This window comes from Leptonychotes weddellii, chromosome 9 (assembly GCF_054177405.1).
Source record: "Leptonychotes weddellii isolate Sample4059 chromosome 9, ASM5417740v2, whole genome shotgun sequence".
Lineage (NCBI taxonomy): Eukaryota > Metazoa > Chordata > Mammalia > Carnivora > Phocidae > Leptonychotes > Leptonychotes weddellii.
In genome coordinates this window covers 126,480,976-126,496,256 of record NC_138377.1, presented here as the reverse complement: position 1 = coordinate 126,496,256, position 15,281 = coordinate 126,480,976, and the positions used below count along the sequence as shown (strand labels likewise).

Below are 15,281 nucleotides of genomic sequence, written 5' to 3'. Positions count from 1 at the left end.
ATTTTATTTATTTATTTGAGAGAGAGAGAATGAGAGACAGAGAGCATGAGAGGGAGGAGGGTCAGGGGGAGAAGCAGACTCCCTGCCGAGCAGGGAGCCCGATGCGGGACTCGATCCTGGGACTCCAGGCTCATGACCTGAGCCGAAGGCAGTCGCTTAACCGACTGAGCCACCCAGGCGCCCCCTTTTTTTTTTTTTAAGTAAGCTCTACATCCAATGTGGGGCTTGAACTCATAACCCTGAGATCAAGAGTTGCACGTTCTACTGACTGAGCCAGCCGGGTGCCCCAAGAAATTTCTGATTTAAAACCGATTTAACGTGAATATTTTATACTTGTTTCTTGCAGGGCATAAAAAGAAACTTGGCAATAGTGGATGTCCTCAGGTGGCGTTAGGAACATGAGATTTCTTGCATTTGGTGGCAGAATGGCTTCTGCTGCTGCAACATGTTTATTCGATGTTCCTGCTGAAAATGGGTTTCCTCCGCCTGCCCTTCGTGCTTTATTTTTTCTTCTTTCCTGATGTTTGTTCTTGTTTTTCAGATTCAGGATGATTGGAAGTACGTCGCCATGGTCATCGATCGCATTTTCCTGTGGGTTTTCATCCTGGTGTGCATTCTGGGGACGGCGGGGTTGTTTCTGCAGCCTCTGCTGGCGAAGGACGAGGCGTGAGCGCTGCACCGCGTTTGCCAGAGGGTGACCCACGTGGGCAGGGGGCGCATTTGTTTCTTCTGGTGGTAAAACACACTCATCCAGGACATGCACCGTCTTCATCACTGTTCGGCGCACAGTTCAGCATAGGACACACACCCACGCTGTTGTGCAGCCCCCACCCCCACCTCCAGACCCCCTTCGTCCCGGGAAACCCGAACTCCCCAGCCCCTCCCCCCGCACCCCCATTCCACAGTTTATGGGATTCTAAGTACCCCACACAAGCGGACTCATGCAGTGCTCGTCTTTTCGTGACTGGCTTCTTTGGCCGAGCACATTGTCTTCAAGGCTCGTCCGCGTCATGGGTGTCAGAATGTCCTTCCTGTTCGAGGCTGCGTGATGCTCTGGTGCCCGTGTGTGCATTCTGCTTATCCATTCATCCGCCGCTGGACACCGGGGTGGCTCCCACATTTTGGCTGCTGTGAACATGGGTGCACAAGAATCTGTTTGAGACCCTGCTTTCAATTCTTTGGGGTGTATGCCCGGAGCTGGAACTGTCGGATCCTGCAGTAATTCTACTTTTAATTTTTTGAGGAAGCACCGAACTGCTTTCCACCATGGCTGCACCATCCCGCGCACCCACGAGGGCTCCAGCCGGCCTCGTCCTCATCAACACTTGCTTCCTGGGCTTTTGGTAACGGCCATCCTAATGCATGGGACGCAGTGTCTCACTATGGCTTTGATTTCGCATTTATGTGATGTTGAGTCATGTTGAGCTGCTTCTCCTGAGCCTCTCGGCCATCTGTACGTCTTCTTCGGAGACATGTCTGCTCAAGTCCTTTCCCGCTTCTGAATTGGGTTGTTTGGGTGTTTGGGTTGTTAAGTTTTAGGAGTTCTCTATATATTGCAGATATTAACCTCCTATCAGATATGTGATGTGCAAATATTTTCTCCCACTCTGTGGGTTGCCTTTTCACTCTGTTGATAGTGTCTTTTGATGCACAGAAGTTTTAAATTTTCATTAATTCCAGTTTGTCAGTTTTTTGTCATCTGTGCTCTTTTGTGTGATAGCCAAGAAATCCCCGCTAAATCCGGTGTTGTAAAGAATCTGTCCTGTTTTCTTCCAAGACGTTTATTGTTTTAAGTCTTACACTTAGGCTTTTCTCACACTTTCTGTCATCAAGCTACCAGCATTGTTTTTGGCATTTCAAGGCTTACTTATTTATCCAGTTGTCTTGATTTTATCAAAAGAGATCCGTGCAAGAAAAACGTCAAGAGTATTTATTATAGATAAATGAACATTTAACCAGCCTTTTTGGTAAAGAAACGTCAAAATACAGTTTTCCTGCAACGTTAGGTGTATGCTCTACCACAGAATATGTAAAAATGGCCTAAATATGAAAACTGTTGCCCTTTTTGCGGTAGGTGAAGCATAATGAGACAGGGGAACTGGCTGCTCAGAAATGGGAACGTCTGTTTGGGTATCACAAGAGATTTCCTGAGGGCCCTCTTACCTAGCCCGCGACCTCCACGGTTTGTACTGTTTCAGCTGCTCCGCTCCCGCTCCCGCTCTGACCGCGCACCCCTGGTTCTCCCGTCTCCCGAGGGTCTGGGGGCCGCGCCTGCACCCCGGGGCATCTCCACGTGTATCCTGCAGCATCCCGAGTGACTGCTGGGAGAGGTTGTGCCTGGCCCCACGGTCACTGCAGACGAACCTCTGCAACAGCATTCCTCAGCCCTGGCAGCAGTGACGTTTCTGGTCAGATAATTCTGCACTGGAGGACTGTCCTGTACATCGTAGGATCTTTAGTGGCCCCCCGGCCTCTGCCCACTAGATGCCAGTGACATACCCCGGTCCCTTGCCGGTTAGGACAACCAAAAATGTCTCCAAAAATTAAGTGTCCCCTCGAGTGCAAAACTGCCCCTGACTGAGGCCCACTGCTTTAGACAGATTATTAAGAAGCAGCTCGCCTGTACCGCAGGTCTGAGTCTGACTGGCCACTGGTAGGAGACGAGGATTCCCAGAGACCGTTCTGATCTTCTCACTGGGCATTTTGATGTTTTGGCTACACAGAAATAAAACTGACAAAATTGCAGCCCGCGGTGACTCACGTTTCAGTAAGTCAAAGGAAGATTTCTGTAAAATTTATTTACTTACAGAAATTTTAAGTAACAGTAACGCAGACAGATGAGGAATCGAATCAGGGAGATGACGTGCGAAGCTAGCTAACAGGCAGTTTAAACTCAGCAAACCCAACGTTCACCTGTTAAATGACACTGAACATGTGCCTACAGTAGGACAGAGATGAGACGGATCCCCTCCATCTTCCAGAGAGCGCTGACTTGCCCTTAGATGATTACTTACTATAAATAAGGCATTTGTTCTCGCAAGAGCTAGGAGTTGCTCATCAAACCCAGGCTCCTGCTGGTGTGCTGTCCTGGGTCGCGGCTGAACAGGGGCACGAGAGAGGGACTCTAACTCGTGTACCCTCGACAGTCCACCCGGTCCTGAGTGAGCAGTGAAAGGCTACCGCTGCATGACATCTACCAGCCCTCACAACTCTAAGGCTCTAGCACTGTAACTGTTGGGACGAAAGAGAGAAACCAAAACATTACAGGTATGTAACGATGTGCTTCTACCTAATTAGAAACCACCTTTAATCTCGGAAGATGGTTTCTTCACAGTAGGATTTGGTAGTATCCATGGAGGTTTTGAGTTCTAAAACTGGGATTCACTTCATTGTAGAGGACTATTCTGAGATGAAGGATACAGAAGTGCTACAATTTATGTAGAAGATGGTTATTATGGAAAATATGGACAAGGGGGTTGAAATTATTGTTAATTATTGAGATACTTGTGCATGGCCACAGGAGTTGTCTATTGTATGATTTTACAATGGACGGTAAGCTACAAAAATAGTTAATACAACAATTGTTCAGTTAAAGCATCTACAGAATAAAGTAAGCCTTCAAGGAATTCCCACTTTTCACTTTTTAAAATGTTGGTTATAGAAAAATCAGCATCACATTAAATGGTTGCTGTACCAGGTAGCTGGCTTATTTAATACAGCAGTAGGACACTGTGCCCAAGGTCAGCTCTTCCCGCTGCAGATACAGGACAGAGAGAGATTTAAAATGTGTACCTTTACCAAATGCAGAAAAAGTCCTGAAATCAATCTTCAGATACAACGGGAATTTTCCAACACAATCGAAAGATGAGCTTCATGTTGATTACAAACCAGTGTTACTTGCCAGGATACAAACAGTAGGTTTTCACTAGCACAGTTCGGGTACTATTCCACTGCTATTTCTAGACCAAATGTTGAGTCAGTTAGTGCTTCTCTCATGCAGGTAAAATGTTCCAATGGGCGATCTATTAAGATAAACCAGTGTTAGCAACTGTCAGTCTGTTGGTTAGAGCTGGCGTCAAATTTCAAGCACAATGTACATTTTCTAAGTTTATAGGTAGCAGAGTTACACGTGCTTTTGGCAACCAAACTCCTACTGTGTCCCCTGGGCAGGTATCACTTATTTGCATCTCCAATATGAACCGGGACTATGATATTGGCCCACTTGTAAATAACAGGAACGAAAAGCCCAAGAGATCCAACAATTGAAACCAGAAGAAAAGTCCACAGAAACATCCGATCCAGCACCTGGGCTATGAATTTCCAGTCTTCAACAACCTGTTGCAAAAAAAAGAAAGAAAAAAACACACATTAAACACACAATTTAAAATTGTGTAATTACTGTAAGATACTACACACTGAGTTAGGGGCCAGATCAGGTTCTGCCTCCTGCCGCTGCTCACAACAGCGAGTGAGCCGGTGCTCAGAGCTCTGGGACACACACAGCTTCCACAGGCTCTCAGAGATGCTACGTGTTCTGTTAATTTACACGTTGATTTGTAATATATCACACGTGGCATATTTTGATAGATTTTTAATAGTCAGGATATACTAGGATATTTTTTAATAAACTAAAAAAAAATCTCTTTCTTATTATATACAGTTATTTCTGTTACTTATTCTTGCCCAGTAGTGTTTACTTATTTTAATTTTTAAAGAGAGCCCAGCCTAAGGTTAATTTCAAGTCAAATTAAAAGTTGGTTCAGAATAATACTTATTAGCCCTTAATCTTCTTCCCCTCCCCACAACCTGCATTATTTGGTTTTGGATTCCCTAGGGGCCATTTTAATCTAAGTTCATGAATTCAGATCTGCTGGCGTGGACCTCATTTCATCCCGTTTTGCAGCCTAAGCAGGGAGCGAGATCAGCAGCCCTGAGTGACCTCAAAGGAAGGGCAGGTGGAGACCAGCCCCTGAGCACCAGAGGCTGCCCCTGCCTTTGTGAGGCATGAGGTCCCCTACAGGAGCTCTGCTCCCACTGTGGGATAATGTGGACTTTAGGTGGCTGTAAACACCCTACTGATGGTCTCAGTCCCGCTGAAAATAAAACCCATTTACTGGCTCCAGGGGGGGTGAGCACTGGCCGTTTTGCACAATACTTTGCAGACATTTATTAAATTTCATCTCAATCCAAGTCATTATTTAATATCTATATGTTTTAAGACTCCATCGATAGCTTCAGACCTCATAAACTAATCATACTAATCATGAAATAGAAACCTTACAAATTGACAAGCATTAGAAGTTTTTCAGAAGTATATGTCATATGTTCCTTCTTGGGGGAGGGCTGTAATTTTACCAGATTTGCTTTGATGCTTCCCACACCTGCTAGAAATTTTTCCATTTAAAAAGCTTTAGATGAGAATTCATATAATTTTAATGGGACTATTCAAAGTAAATTCAATTAGGAAAATGCTATATTCATAGCTTTACAAATACTACACAAGAGAAAGAATAGTGACACTGAAATTTGACGTTTTAAAAGAAAATTCAACCTAATATCACATTAGGAGAATGTATTTATGTTCAATTCTTATTTTAAATATTAACCTCAAATAAGAAGCCAATGAGAGTTATTTTTCTCTAATAAAGTTTTACATGAATTTTTATTTTTAAGCAAATTAAGCATATTATTAAGCACTATTACTAAACTTCACATGAACACTTGGACATAGAATATATGACACCAGAGAATACCTTACTGCTTTTAATTTCACTGATATCCTCTTGTAAATGAACAACAAAAAGACATATTCTGGAAGAGATCTCTTGGCTATACTTACAAAGCCTACATTAGGCTCATTTGTTAAAAAATAAAAGAACTTCTGATAAATGATCATGCCAAGTTGTGCCTACAGATCACCACAGAGTTCAGACACAAAGTTATGGAAGATAAAACAACCACAGCAGGATTATCACTCTTGAGAATGACAGAAGTTGCCGGGGGGAATGGAGAAGCGAGGCGAGCAGAGATGCCCTGATGCAGATGTTTTAACTGAAACCAGCTTTGGTTAAAGATCGTCTACGGAGCAGCACGTCAACATTTCTGGCCCTGGACCTCTGCGTCGTCTAGAGGGTCCTGCCATTTACTCTACCAGACTTAGAAGCAGATGCGCATCTGTAAACAACATGTCACAGACCTCACGGACATCGTTCTCCTTCATGACGTGTCTGGTGATGTAGCGGATAGAATCAAGTGCAGCTTCCAGTGGGTTTCGAGAAGACTCTGGTCTCCCAGGGCTCTCAGTCCCCTCTTTCTGAGCGAAGTACCTGTCTACATGACTTCTCATGCAGAGCAGTTTGGGAAGCTTGTGGAGAAATATCTTGCGGACCCAAGGTGCCATGGCATCATGTGTTGAGGAAGAACGGTGGTGGATGTTGATGGCGAAGACAGTGACCATGATGGACAGTGTCACAAAAATCATGGTGAACACCAGGTACTCTCCGATCAGAGGGATGACTTTGGAAGACGAGGGGATGATCTCCTCGATAACCAGCAGGAAGACAGTCAAAGAGACCAGTACTGACGTGCAGAGACAGATCTTCTCCCCTTCGTGGGAGGGGAGATAGAAGACGAGCACGGTTAGAAATGAGAGGCCGATACAGGGAATGATAAGGAACAGGGTGTAGAAGAGAGGCAGGCGCTTGATTACAAAGGAGTATGTGATGTGTGGGTACCAGCAGGAGCTATCTGTTCTGTTCCCTTTGCTCCCTGTGGCGCTGACGATTTCCCATTCTCCATTGTCAAAGAAGTCTCTCTTGTCTACATCTTGGTCCTCTAAAATAATATCAACCTGGGACCCGTCGTAAGTCCAAGAACCAAACTTCATGGAGCAGTTCTGGAGATCGAATGGGAAAAATGTGACGTCGATGGTACAGGAACTCTTGTAGTTTGCCGGCGGCGTCCAGGTCACTGTGCCGTCGTGCCTGACGACCGCTTTAGTGCTGGCCCCCTCGAAACGCCCGTCCGCGCTGAAACAGACACACGCACGTGACAATGAGAGACGAGACAGCCCAAGCCGGCACTTCACGAGCCTGCTGTGAAAGCAAGCCCACGCCAAAGCATGAGACACTTTGCAGGTGATTATGCGTGAGATCTCTGTTCGAAGGCCATCTTCCTTAAATACGGAACCCTCCTAGAACCGAACTCCTTCCACATCCTCTCCAAGACTGACGATCCAACTCTATTTCACAGCTCCCTGACATTTTATTTATTTATTTATTTTTTTATTCATGAGAGACAGAGCGAGAGAGAAAGGCAGAGGGAGAAACAGGCTCCCAAGGAGCAGGGAGCCCGATGCGGGACCCAATCCCAGGACCCTGAGATCATGACCTGAGCCGAAGGCAGACGCTTAACCATCTGAGCCACCCAGGCGCCCCTCCCTGACATTTTAGAGGTTGAAAGAGTTCACCTTACTTATGAAATGTAACTAGACTATTTAAACAATCAGAGAGTAGCCAGAGCCTGAATCCACGTTCCTAGACTCCCCGCACAGTGCTCTTCCCCTCCATCACAAACACTGGATGCCTGCTACGTGTGCTTCTCAAGCTCTGCGGCTCCATGAGCACACACCCTGTATTAGTCGACCAACATAAGCTTTCTTTGAAATACTGGTTTCTTTTATCTTAAAACTCATGTGACTTTTTTGCTAGACTCATGCTTATGGAAGCATGTTTTCAGCGGCCTGGAGTAACGTGACACTCTGGGGAGCTGTGTCCTGCAAACTTACATCTTGTTCCCTCTTCACCTACGGAGAAGTGTGCAGGGAAAAGGTGTTTAAACACTAATGTTTTTGCATAGCGTTTGCTCTGTCTTCATGCCAAATGCCTTCCTGCAAATACTACAGAGTGCTTTAGGAGAAGCACAGATTCCCAGATTTGCCATCGGGTGGTCCTAGAAAACCTGAAACTCGATCCCAGAATTATCCTTTCCCCAAGTGAAAAACCATCCTCAAAACACATCTAGGTAGGATGCCTATGAAGATGAGTTGACTCTACACTCCTCATCATGGGATAATTCCAATACAGTATTTAAGCAAAATTAGAAGCAAAACTTATTTGAACATAAAGTAGGATTTCAACTATTTTTTTAAAAAAATACCCCCCAGGTGCACCTGGGTGGCTCAGTCATTAAGTGTCTGCCTTCGGCTCGGGTCATGATCCCAGGGTCCTGGGATCAAGCCCCACATCGGGCTCCCTGCTTGGTAAACCTGCTTCTCCCTCTCCCTCTGCTGCTCCCCCTGCTTGTGCTCTCTCTCTCTCGCTCGCTGTCTCTCTCTCTGTCAAATAAATAAATAAAATCTTTAAAAAAAATAAAATAATAAAAATAAAAAATAAAAATAGCCCCCAAATCTAGGAGGCAATCTGCCAAATGTGTAGTCTATTAAGTCGGAGGGTAAGTAAGACATCAGGCTGCCTCGTGCAAAGCCCACCTTGCCACAAGGAAGCTGTGTGATTGTGGACGAGGTTATAACACCATCACCTGTTCATCTGTCAACAATGCCACCTGAACAACAGTGGGCATTGAATAAAGCAGAGAGGCACGGAGCACACGGCCAGACACAGAGTGAGTCCTCTGTGCATGTCCGCTACCGTGCACGTTGCCTCCAAGTGCGGGGACAATGGGATTGATTATAGGTGACCCCCCCCAACTTCCTCACAGCTTTCTGGACTTCCCAAATGTTCTACAAGTCTTAAAAATCAAAGAACACTTTTATGATCAGGAAACAATGCACCAAGAAAAGAGAGGATCCATAGAACCTATGTGTAGGTTCACAAAACACACATGATCAAGTCATGTGATCTTAGAGCTAAACAATGTTCCACAGGAAGAAAAAAGTACTAGTGCCTAATAAAAATGCAAGCATTTTCTTTTGAAAACACAAAGTGGCATTTAGAAGATAACTTACTTATCAAACAAAACGATGTCTGGAGTCCAGAGAGAGTCTGAAGGGACGCGTATCACTTTGATTCCTCCGTAGTCCTCAGGACGCCATCTTAACTTCACATCTGTCCACTCCTTCAGAACAAAGACAACAGCCTCAATTGCCAATTGCAGTGACATCGATAGTCAAGAATGGTAAAAGCTATACTTTTTACCACATCCAGAAGTTCTAGATACGAGAGCATCTCTGCTCGCCATAGAGAAAACTCAGCTCCACGTCTTTCTTAAGAGCATGAGAGTGCAGCCCTGTCCCCTGGCTCCAGCCCTGGTCCTCATGCAACACAGGTGAGGACTGTGCTCTGCTCAGCACCTCTTCCCCCACCAACGACCGCGGCCTGGGGCTGCGGCCATGGGCATGTAAGGACCGGGTTTAGGCAGACATTCTCTTTTCCAGCTGTATTGTCAATGGCTGGACTGGTCCCTGCAGGGGAACCGGATTTATTACACACTCCACGGTGTAAACACCTGTCCAACCTCCATGCAGTGACATTCTGAGATCATGTTAAGACTTGAACCCCCAAAAAAGGATGCATGCCTTTTAGGAGTTAGGGTCAGGGAAGTGGTAGTAGGTATTAAAATTCGGTATAATAAAGAAAGAGCAAAGGGAAGCACACAACAGCAGCTGAGGACATAAGTCTGATGGCCCAGAAGACGAAGAAGTCCTTTGTACAAAAGGGGCTACGTACGTAAGAATAATTCATCCCCCGTTCCCATCTCACTCCAAGTAAACACCACAATCCGGGCAGCGGCCCAGGTGTTTGCTAAACCCCTGGCCTCCCACTGCTTCTCTGACCCCCTCTACACACCCCTCCCTCCTCATGGTTCACTCACCCCTACCCACACTGGCCCGCTTGCTCCTCCTTAAACAGACCAGGCACACTCCAGCCGCAGGGCCTTTGTATGTGCTGGTCCCTCTTTGCCTGGATCACATCTCCCCAGATATTCACATGGCTTGTTTCTTCTCCTCCAAGCCTTGCTCAGACATTACCTTCTCGCGATGCTTTCCCCACCCACCCTATTTAAAAGTACATCCCTAACACTCCCGTATCCTTGCCCCCAGTGAAGCTTGTCAGTGTTCGAGGCACAATACGGCTTCCTTGTTTCTTTCCCCTGACTAGAAAGAAGCTCCCTGATGGCCAGGACTTCTGCCCATTTTGCTCACTGCTGCTTCCCCAGTGCCCAGCAGCTGCTCCACGGGAACCCCATCGACCCCCACCCTCCCGCATCCTGCCCACCCCCCGACACCCCCTACTCGTGTTTCTCTGTACTGCAAACCCTCCAGTCACAGCACTTGGGACCACTCGGGTGACCGTTTGCATTTCATACACACCTGTTTCAACCAGACATTCGTTGTCATTAACTGATTTTTCTCATCCTATAAAACAAAAATGTAAATAAGGCTCATTATTTCAAGTACAGAAACAATAATTCTTGAAATAATAAGAATTTTCACAGTCTTTTACAAACACTCCTGTCCGTACAGTCCCTATACCCTGCTCATCGATGCTATTCTCTAGAAGGGCAGGATCATTTTTCCAGCCTAATTTCACGTTATTCCCTTCAATATGCTCTGTATTTCAGATAAACTGCCATGGAGTACACCATTGGCATTTTAAATTTAACACTCACAGTCTCAACTACTCTATGTCCTCAAACCTGAGACACGGTCTAAGAAACAGGCACAGCATGATTTTACGTACTTAGCACTAAGAAAGGAAAAAGCTGACAATGAATTGTAAGTCACCATTAATGATAAAACACGTGGTGGTTTTGAAAGTGCTGCGATGTGGGGAAGGGTAGTTATGTCTCCGCTGAGCACAGATCTGAATCTCTGACGAGCTGCTATGAAGAAAAATTACTGAGGTCACTGCCCTGAGTGCAACCTCAGAAGCTTTCACAGCCTGCTTTTCTAGAGAACTGGGGTCTTTGATACTTGGTACGCACACCTCCTTGATGTTATTTCTTTGCTGAGACCAGCTTTTCACTGAATTCTCAAGGCCCAATTAAAGTGACATTTCTTCCACTACATTTTGCTGAAATATCATGGAGCCGACTGGACCTGTACAAGACCATCGTGATCACCAACCACAGTGTGCGGGATATAACGCTAAGCACAGAGACCCACAGAAGTAGGAGGCCATCCCTACGCTGCGGAGAGAGGAAGTGGTTTTAAATGGCTTAGGTGCCTGGAGGGAACTCTTTCCAACAGCAGGTGAGTGGCCCGGGAGAGAGGAGGAGGACAGAGGAGGCACCTCCCTTGGGACAAAGACAGCGGTCAAGTCCCTCCATGGGAAAAATCACTGGGAAATACAGCAAGGCCATCCCTCCTACACTCCGGTTCCAAACGGCATTTGTCCTTGATTAAAGCACTCGAGCTGGAAAGGACCTAGAGATTTTTTTCTACTGAAATCCACTGATTCTGCAAATATAGAAACTAGCCCAATGACGCCACTTGCCTAAACACCACCAACTGGTGAGAGAACCGACGTTAGAATTCAAAGCTCCTGAGTTTAAACCCTACCCTGCTGGCTCCACTGTCTGCCCCAAAGTCACGCAGCATCCACAGGAAGTGCTGGTCTCTGCGCCAAATGCTCTAAACAGAAGCATTAACAATGAGGAAAGGTCTGGTAAACCCATCGCCTGCAACGCTATAAGGCAGTAGGTCATCTTTGAGAATATAATGAAAATTACTGACATTTTCCCCAGAAAAATGTGAACACACATAAAGTTTGCACTATGGGCTAGGACCCAATCAATACTTCGTATCTTCTACGCAGACAGAGGAATAATACCTAAGTTCACAACCGGCCCCAAATATGGGGGTACAGCCCAACTTAAGGTCACCCCTTGGGTGTCTCCCAAGCATGTCTCATGTGTTCAGCACAACTCAGGATGCAACAGACGCAAACCTGAGCAAGGACAAATGCAGGACTGCACCAGGAGGCAAGAGCCCGTTAGCAGAAAAACAACTACACGTAAGTGGAGCAGACAATAGTTTCTTTAACCTGACCGTAAAATTAGCAACCGACAAGCAAGCCAATGTGGAGGATTAAGAAAGAGTGAGCGAACGAGAACACACGGGAAAGAAGGCAGGAATCTGAGGGAACTTCCAGGAGGAGCGCCCAAACATGACCGCTGACCGAGGGGGACAGAGCTTAATGATGACAGGGACCTCTGTTCTCCATGTGCTCGCCTCACCTCCCCCGGCTCCTGTCCTCCTTCCCTCTCATCACCATCACTGACCTTGTGTTCTGGGCTCTTCTCTCAGGAAACAACCCTTCGCCAACTTCCCTGCTTGGCCCACCCTTCCTTCTACCACCTCCTACAGATGTTCCTCGAGGATGGACCTTCCTGCTTCCCCTGCTTGCTTGAAAACTCCTCCGTCCCACGTTTTCAACACTCAGCCCTGGGCCAGGCTGTCCACGCTGACATCCTTAGCCTCCTCTCTCCTCACAGAGCCGGGCTTGATTTCCCAAGGCCCTCGGGAACATTTTCTTTTCCATGTACCACAATCACCTGCTATCACAGTGGAACGCATCATCTCCTCTGGCCTACCCCATATCGACGGATTTAACCTTTCAGACCCGTTCCTCTTCTCTTGTAACCGCTTGGGCTTCAAAACCTGACACGTCCCACTCTACTCAGTGCTACTCCTTCTACCTGGCCTCCACCTTGCCTCTCAAGCTTCTCACCTCCTTCGCTCAAGACCGTGTATTTATCCGTCCTACGGCTCTTCCCAAAGCACCGCCTTGACCCTATCTGCTGCCATCAGATCTGTCATTCACTCAGCACTTACCGTGCACCAGACACTGTGCTAGGCTCTGGGACGGAGCTGAGGAATGAAGCTTAGCCAGCTTTGAGGATGCCACACCAGAGTGCACGAGCACCAGCCGCTGTAACGGGCACCTCGTCAAAGTGCAAAGGGCCATGCGAACGGGGGAGACTGTCTTAGGAACTCTGGAAAGATTCCACCACAGGTCAGACAAATAAATTTGGCCTTGAGGGATAAGTGACTTGTTCCAAGAGGCAAAGTTCTCCAACAGAAAAACGCTGGGGGGCAAAGCGCTGTGGTGTGTAGGCTCTTCTGTGACCCACCGGGCCATCCCAGGGAGTGGCTTCCAACATTAACCCTTTGATCTAAACAGCTGAAAAAAAGGCTCCATGTCACTCCTACGCCTGTGATCATACTGCTCCTTGTTACTTCCCTCGCTTTAAAAAGTTGACTTTTTTACATCATATTTTTAAACAGATGTAATGAGAAACTTCCATAAAAAATGTTTACTATCTTTGCACTTATTAAAAATAGGCCTATTATAATTACCAAATAAATGACTTCTAAACTATACAGTATCATATAAGCAGTGTATTCCTACGCCTATGGTATAGTAATTTTTCCCTGCTGAGCTCCTTTAGGAAAATGACTGTCTCACCCACCTTTGTCATGCTCACTGCCTAACACAGGGCACCCAGGATGCTCCCAGGAAGCCTGTACGAAATGAAGTACGTAATGATATGCACACCTACCACATCCACTAATTGAGATATTGCAAGGCCAAACTTTATTTTTATTTTGTCATTCAGGTGTTCCACAGGACGAACCCATCTTTCGTAGTCTTGAAACAAATCCTTAAACAAACTATCTTCATGTTTTGCAACAAAGGATGGTTCAGCTAATCCTGTATAAAAATGTTTAAGAGTTAGTGTATTAGCTTGTCTCCCACCAAATACCTCTACTTTAAAAAACGTTCGGCTTTATCAAAGAACCAACCTATTATTTAGACTATTGATAGAGCTTTTACAGTAAACTATTAATACAAATGTTTATGATCAATAAGAGACACTGTGGTTTGGATACATTTCTTAGTTAAATCAGATCACTCACATGGAAATATGCTGAGTTCCCTAGGAAACACTCAGTACTTAATACAGAGTATTTTAACAAGAGCTTTTAAGCTTTTAAATAAGTTACCAGAGCTAGAGTTGCTTGTCATAAAATTCCAAACCTAGAAAACAGATACTTTGAAGTTCATTCATATCAACTGTAAATGTAAAATAAACAAGCTTTAACTTACATGATTTTAATATACGAACATATAAATATTCAATGAATTATTCAGATTTGTCGTACCTTTGTTTGCTATATATTTGTATAAAATTACCTCAGGGCCTAACACTTAAAAAAAAAGAGAGAAACAAAAAAAAGAGAGAGAGAGAGAGTGAAACAAAATTTTAAAAATTCCAGATGCCATAGCCATGGACTGGTTAGATTTACGGGTCACAGTTACGTTTCTACTTCTACTGAGTTTAATTAAGCCTCTAAAGAAATGAGAGTTTTTGGTGTTGTATGGGTCAGAGTCTCTGTCAAGGATATGTGAAATGTGTGAAATTCAAGCATGTCATTTATGAGGACTCACAATTTTACAAAGAAAAACCATTTACTTGAACCAAAATACCACTGGCTTATTCATCATAAAGTACACATGCAGGGAGGTAATAGTAGCTAGTGATGGTCCTTCTGCAACCTAAATGAAACGGTCTGACAGAAAATGAGAGCTTTCGTGTCTAAAAGCTGTTAATTTTAGAGCTTCATGTTAAAATAGCATTACTGAACTATCCTCTCCTAATCCTGTTTAAAAATTTTTAGCCTCTGAAATACCAAAAGTTTGAGGTTGTTTAAAAGATAAAGATAACAAATAAAATGTCCTTTAATAGCATCTAAGAACCTTTTGCCTTAGGGGAAAAGATACTAGCTTGAATTGCCACCTCAAATCTTGTTTGAAAGCAAGTAGGTAGGGTATAAATAAGTTGATAGATGAATTCTAACATTCTACCTAATGATAATTCTTAAGACACTGCCTTGTAGGCCGCCCGGGTGGCTCAGTCGTTAAGCGTCTGCCTTCGGCTCAGGTCATGATCCCAGGGTCCTGGGATCGAGCCCAGTCGGGCTCCCTGCTCAGTGGGGAACCTGCTTCTCCCTCTTCCTCTGCGGCTCCCCCTGCTTGCGCTCTCTCTTGCGCACGCGCAAAAATAAATTTTAAAAATCTTTTTTTTTTAAAAAAGATACTGCCTTGTAAATATCTTCTTAGTACATCCAATATTAGAAATACCATTTCCTTGACACAATTTTATAGAAATGGCAGCTGCTAATGTCAGTGTGATTTTAGCACAAAACCTTAATCATGCATTCAGATTCTACTTAGAGAATTTTTAGCTGGTTCTAAATGTTTTAAGTTTATGCTGCTCATAAACCTCAGAATGTTTAAAGGAGAAGATCCAGTGCA

At 45.0% G+C, this 15,281-nt stretch overlaps 2 protein-coding genes across 4 annotated transcripts in view; one reads left to right on the top strand and one right to left on the bottom strand.

Moving 5' to 3' along the window:
* CHRNA3 (cholinergic receptor nicotinic alpha 3 subunit) overlaps positions 1-1,234 on the top strand; it is a 12,706-nt gene extending 11,472 nt beyond the window's left edge. The window contains exon 5 of the mRNA XM_031019379.2: positions 542-1,234. Within this exon, the coding sequence (XP_030875239.2) occupies positions 542-670 (129 nt within the window). The 3' untranslated portion in view covers positions 671-1,234. The remainder of the gene's footprint in view (positions 1-541) is intronic.
* A 2,448-nt stretch (positions 1,235-3,682) lies between these two features.
* CHRNA5 (cholinergic receptor nicotinic alpha 5 subunit) lies at positions 3,683-13,631 on the bottom strand. Of its 3 annotated transcripts, XM_031019375.2 has the most exons (6): positions 13,525-13,631; positions 10,331-10,375; positions 8,966-9,075; positions 6,197-7,028; positions 4,306-4,335; positions 3,683-4,022 (listed from the first exon to the last, which is right to left on the bottom strand). In XM_031019375.2, exons 2-6 carry the CDS (start codon positions 10,355-10,357, stop codon positions 3,993-3,995), a joined length of 1,029 nt encoding a protein of 342 aa, XP_030875235.2. In that variant the 5' UTR covers positions 10,358-10,375; positions 13,525-13,631; the 3' UTR covers positions 3,683-3,992. The 3 variants fall into 3 exon arrangements, 2 of the variants coding, with proteins under 2 accessions (XP_030875235.2, XP_030875237.1); XM_031019377.2 differs by having other exon boundaries at positions 3,683-4,335; XR_004072719.2 differs by lacking the exon at positions 3,683-4,022 and having other exon boundaries at positions 4,257-4,335; positions 5,754-7,028.
* Between the last annotated feature and the right edge of the window lie 1,650 nt (positions 13,632-15,281).

Excerpts from the sequence above, each read along its gene's own strand:
- CHRNA5 (XM_031019377.2), bottom strand. The coding sequence starts at position 10,357 with ATGACAACGAATGTCTGGTTGAAACAG. Across the intron at positions 7,029-8,965 it reads GACATCGTTTTGTTTGATAA|CGCGGACGGGCGTTTCGAGG; the intron begins GTAAGTTATCTT and ends TGTCTGTTTCAG. Across the intron at positions 4,336-6,196 it reads AGGAGAACGATGTCCGTGAG|GTTGTTGAAGACTGGAAATT; the intron begins GTCTGTGACATG and ends TTTTTGCAACAG.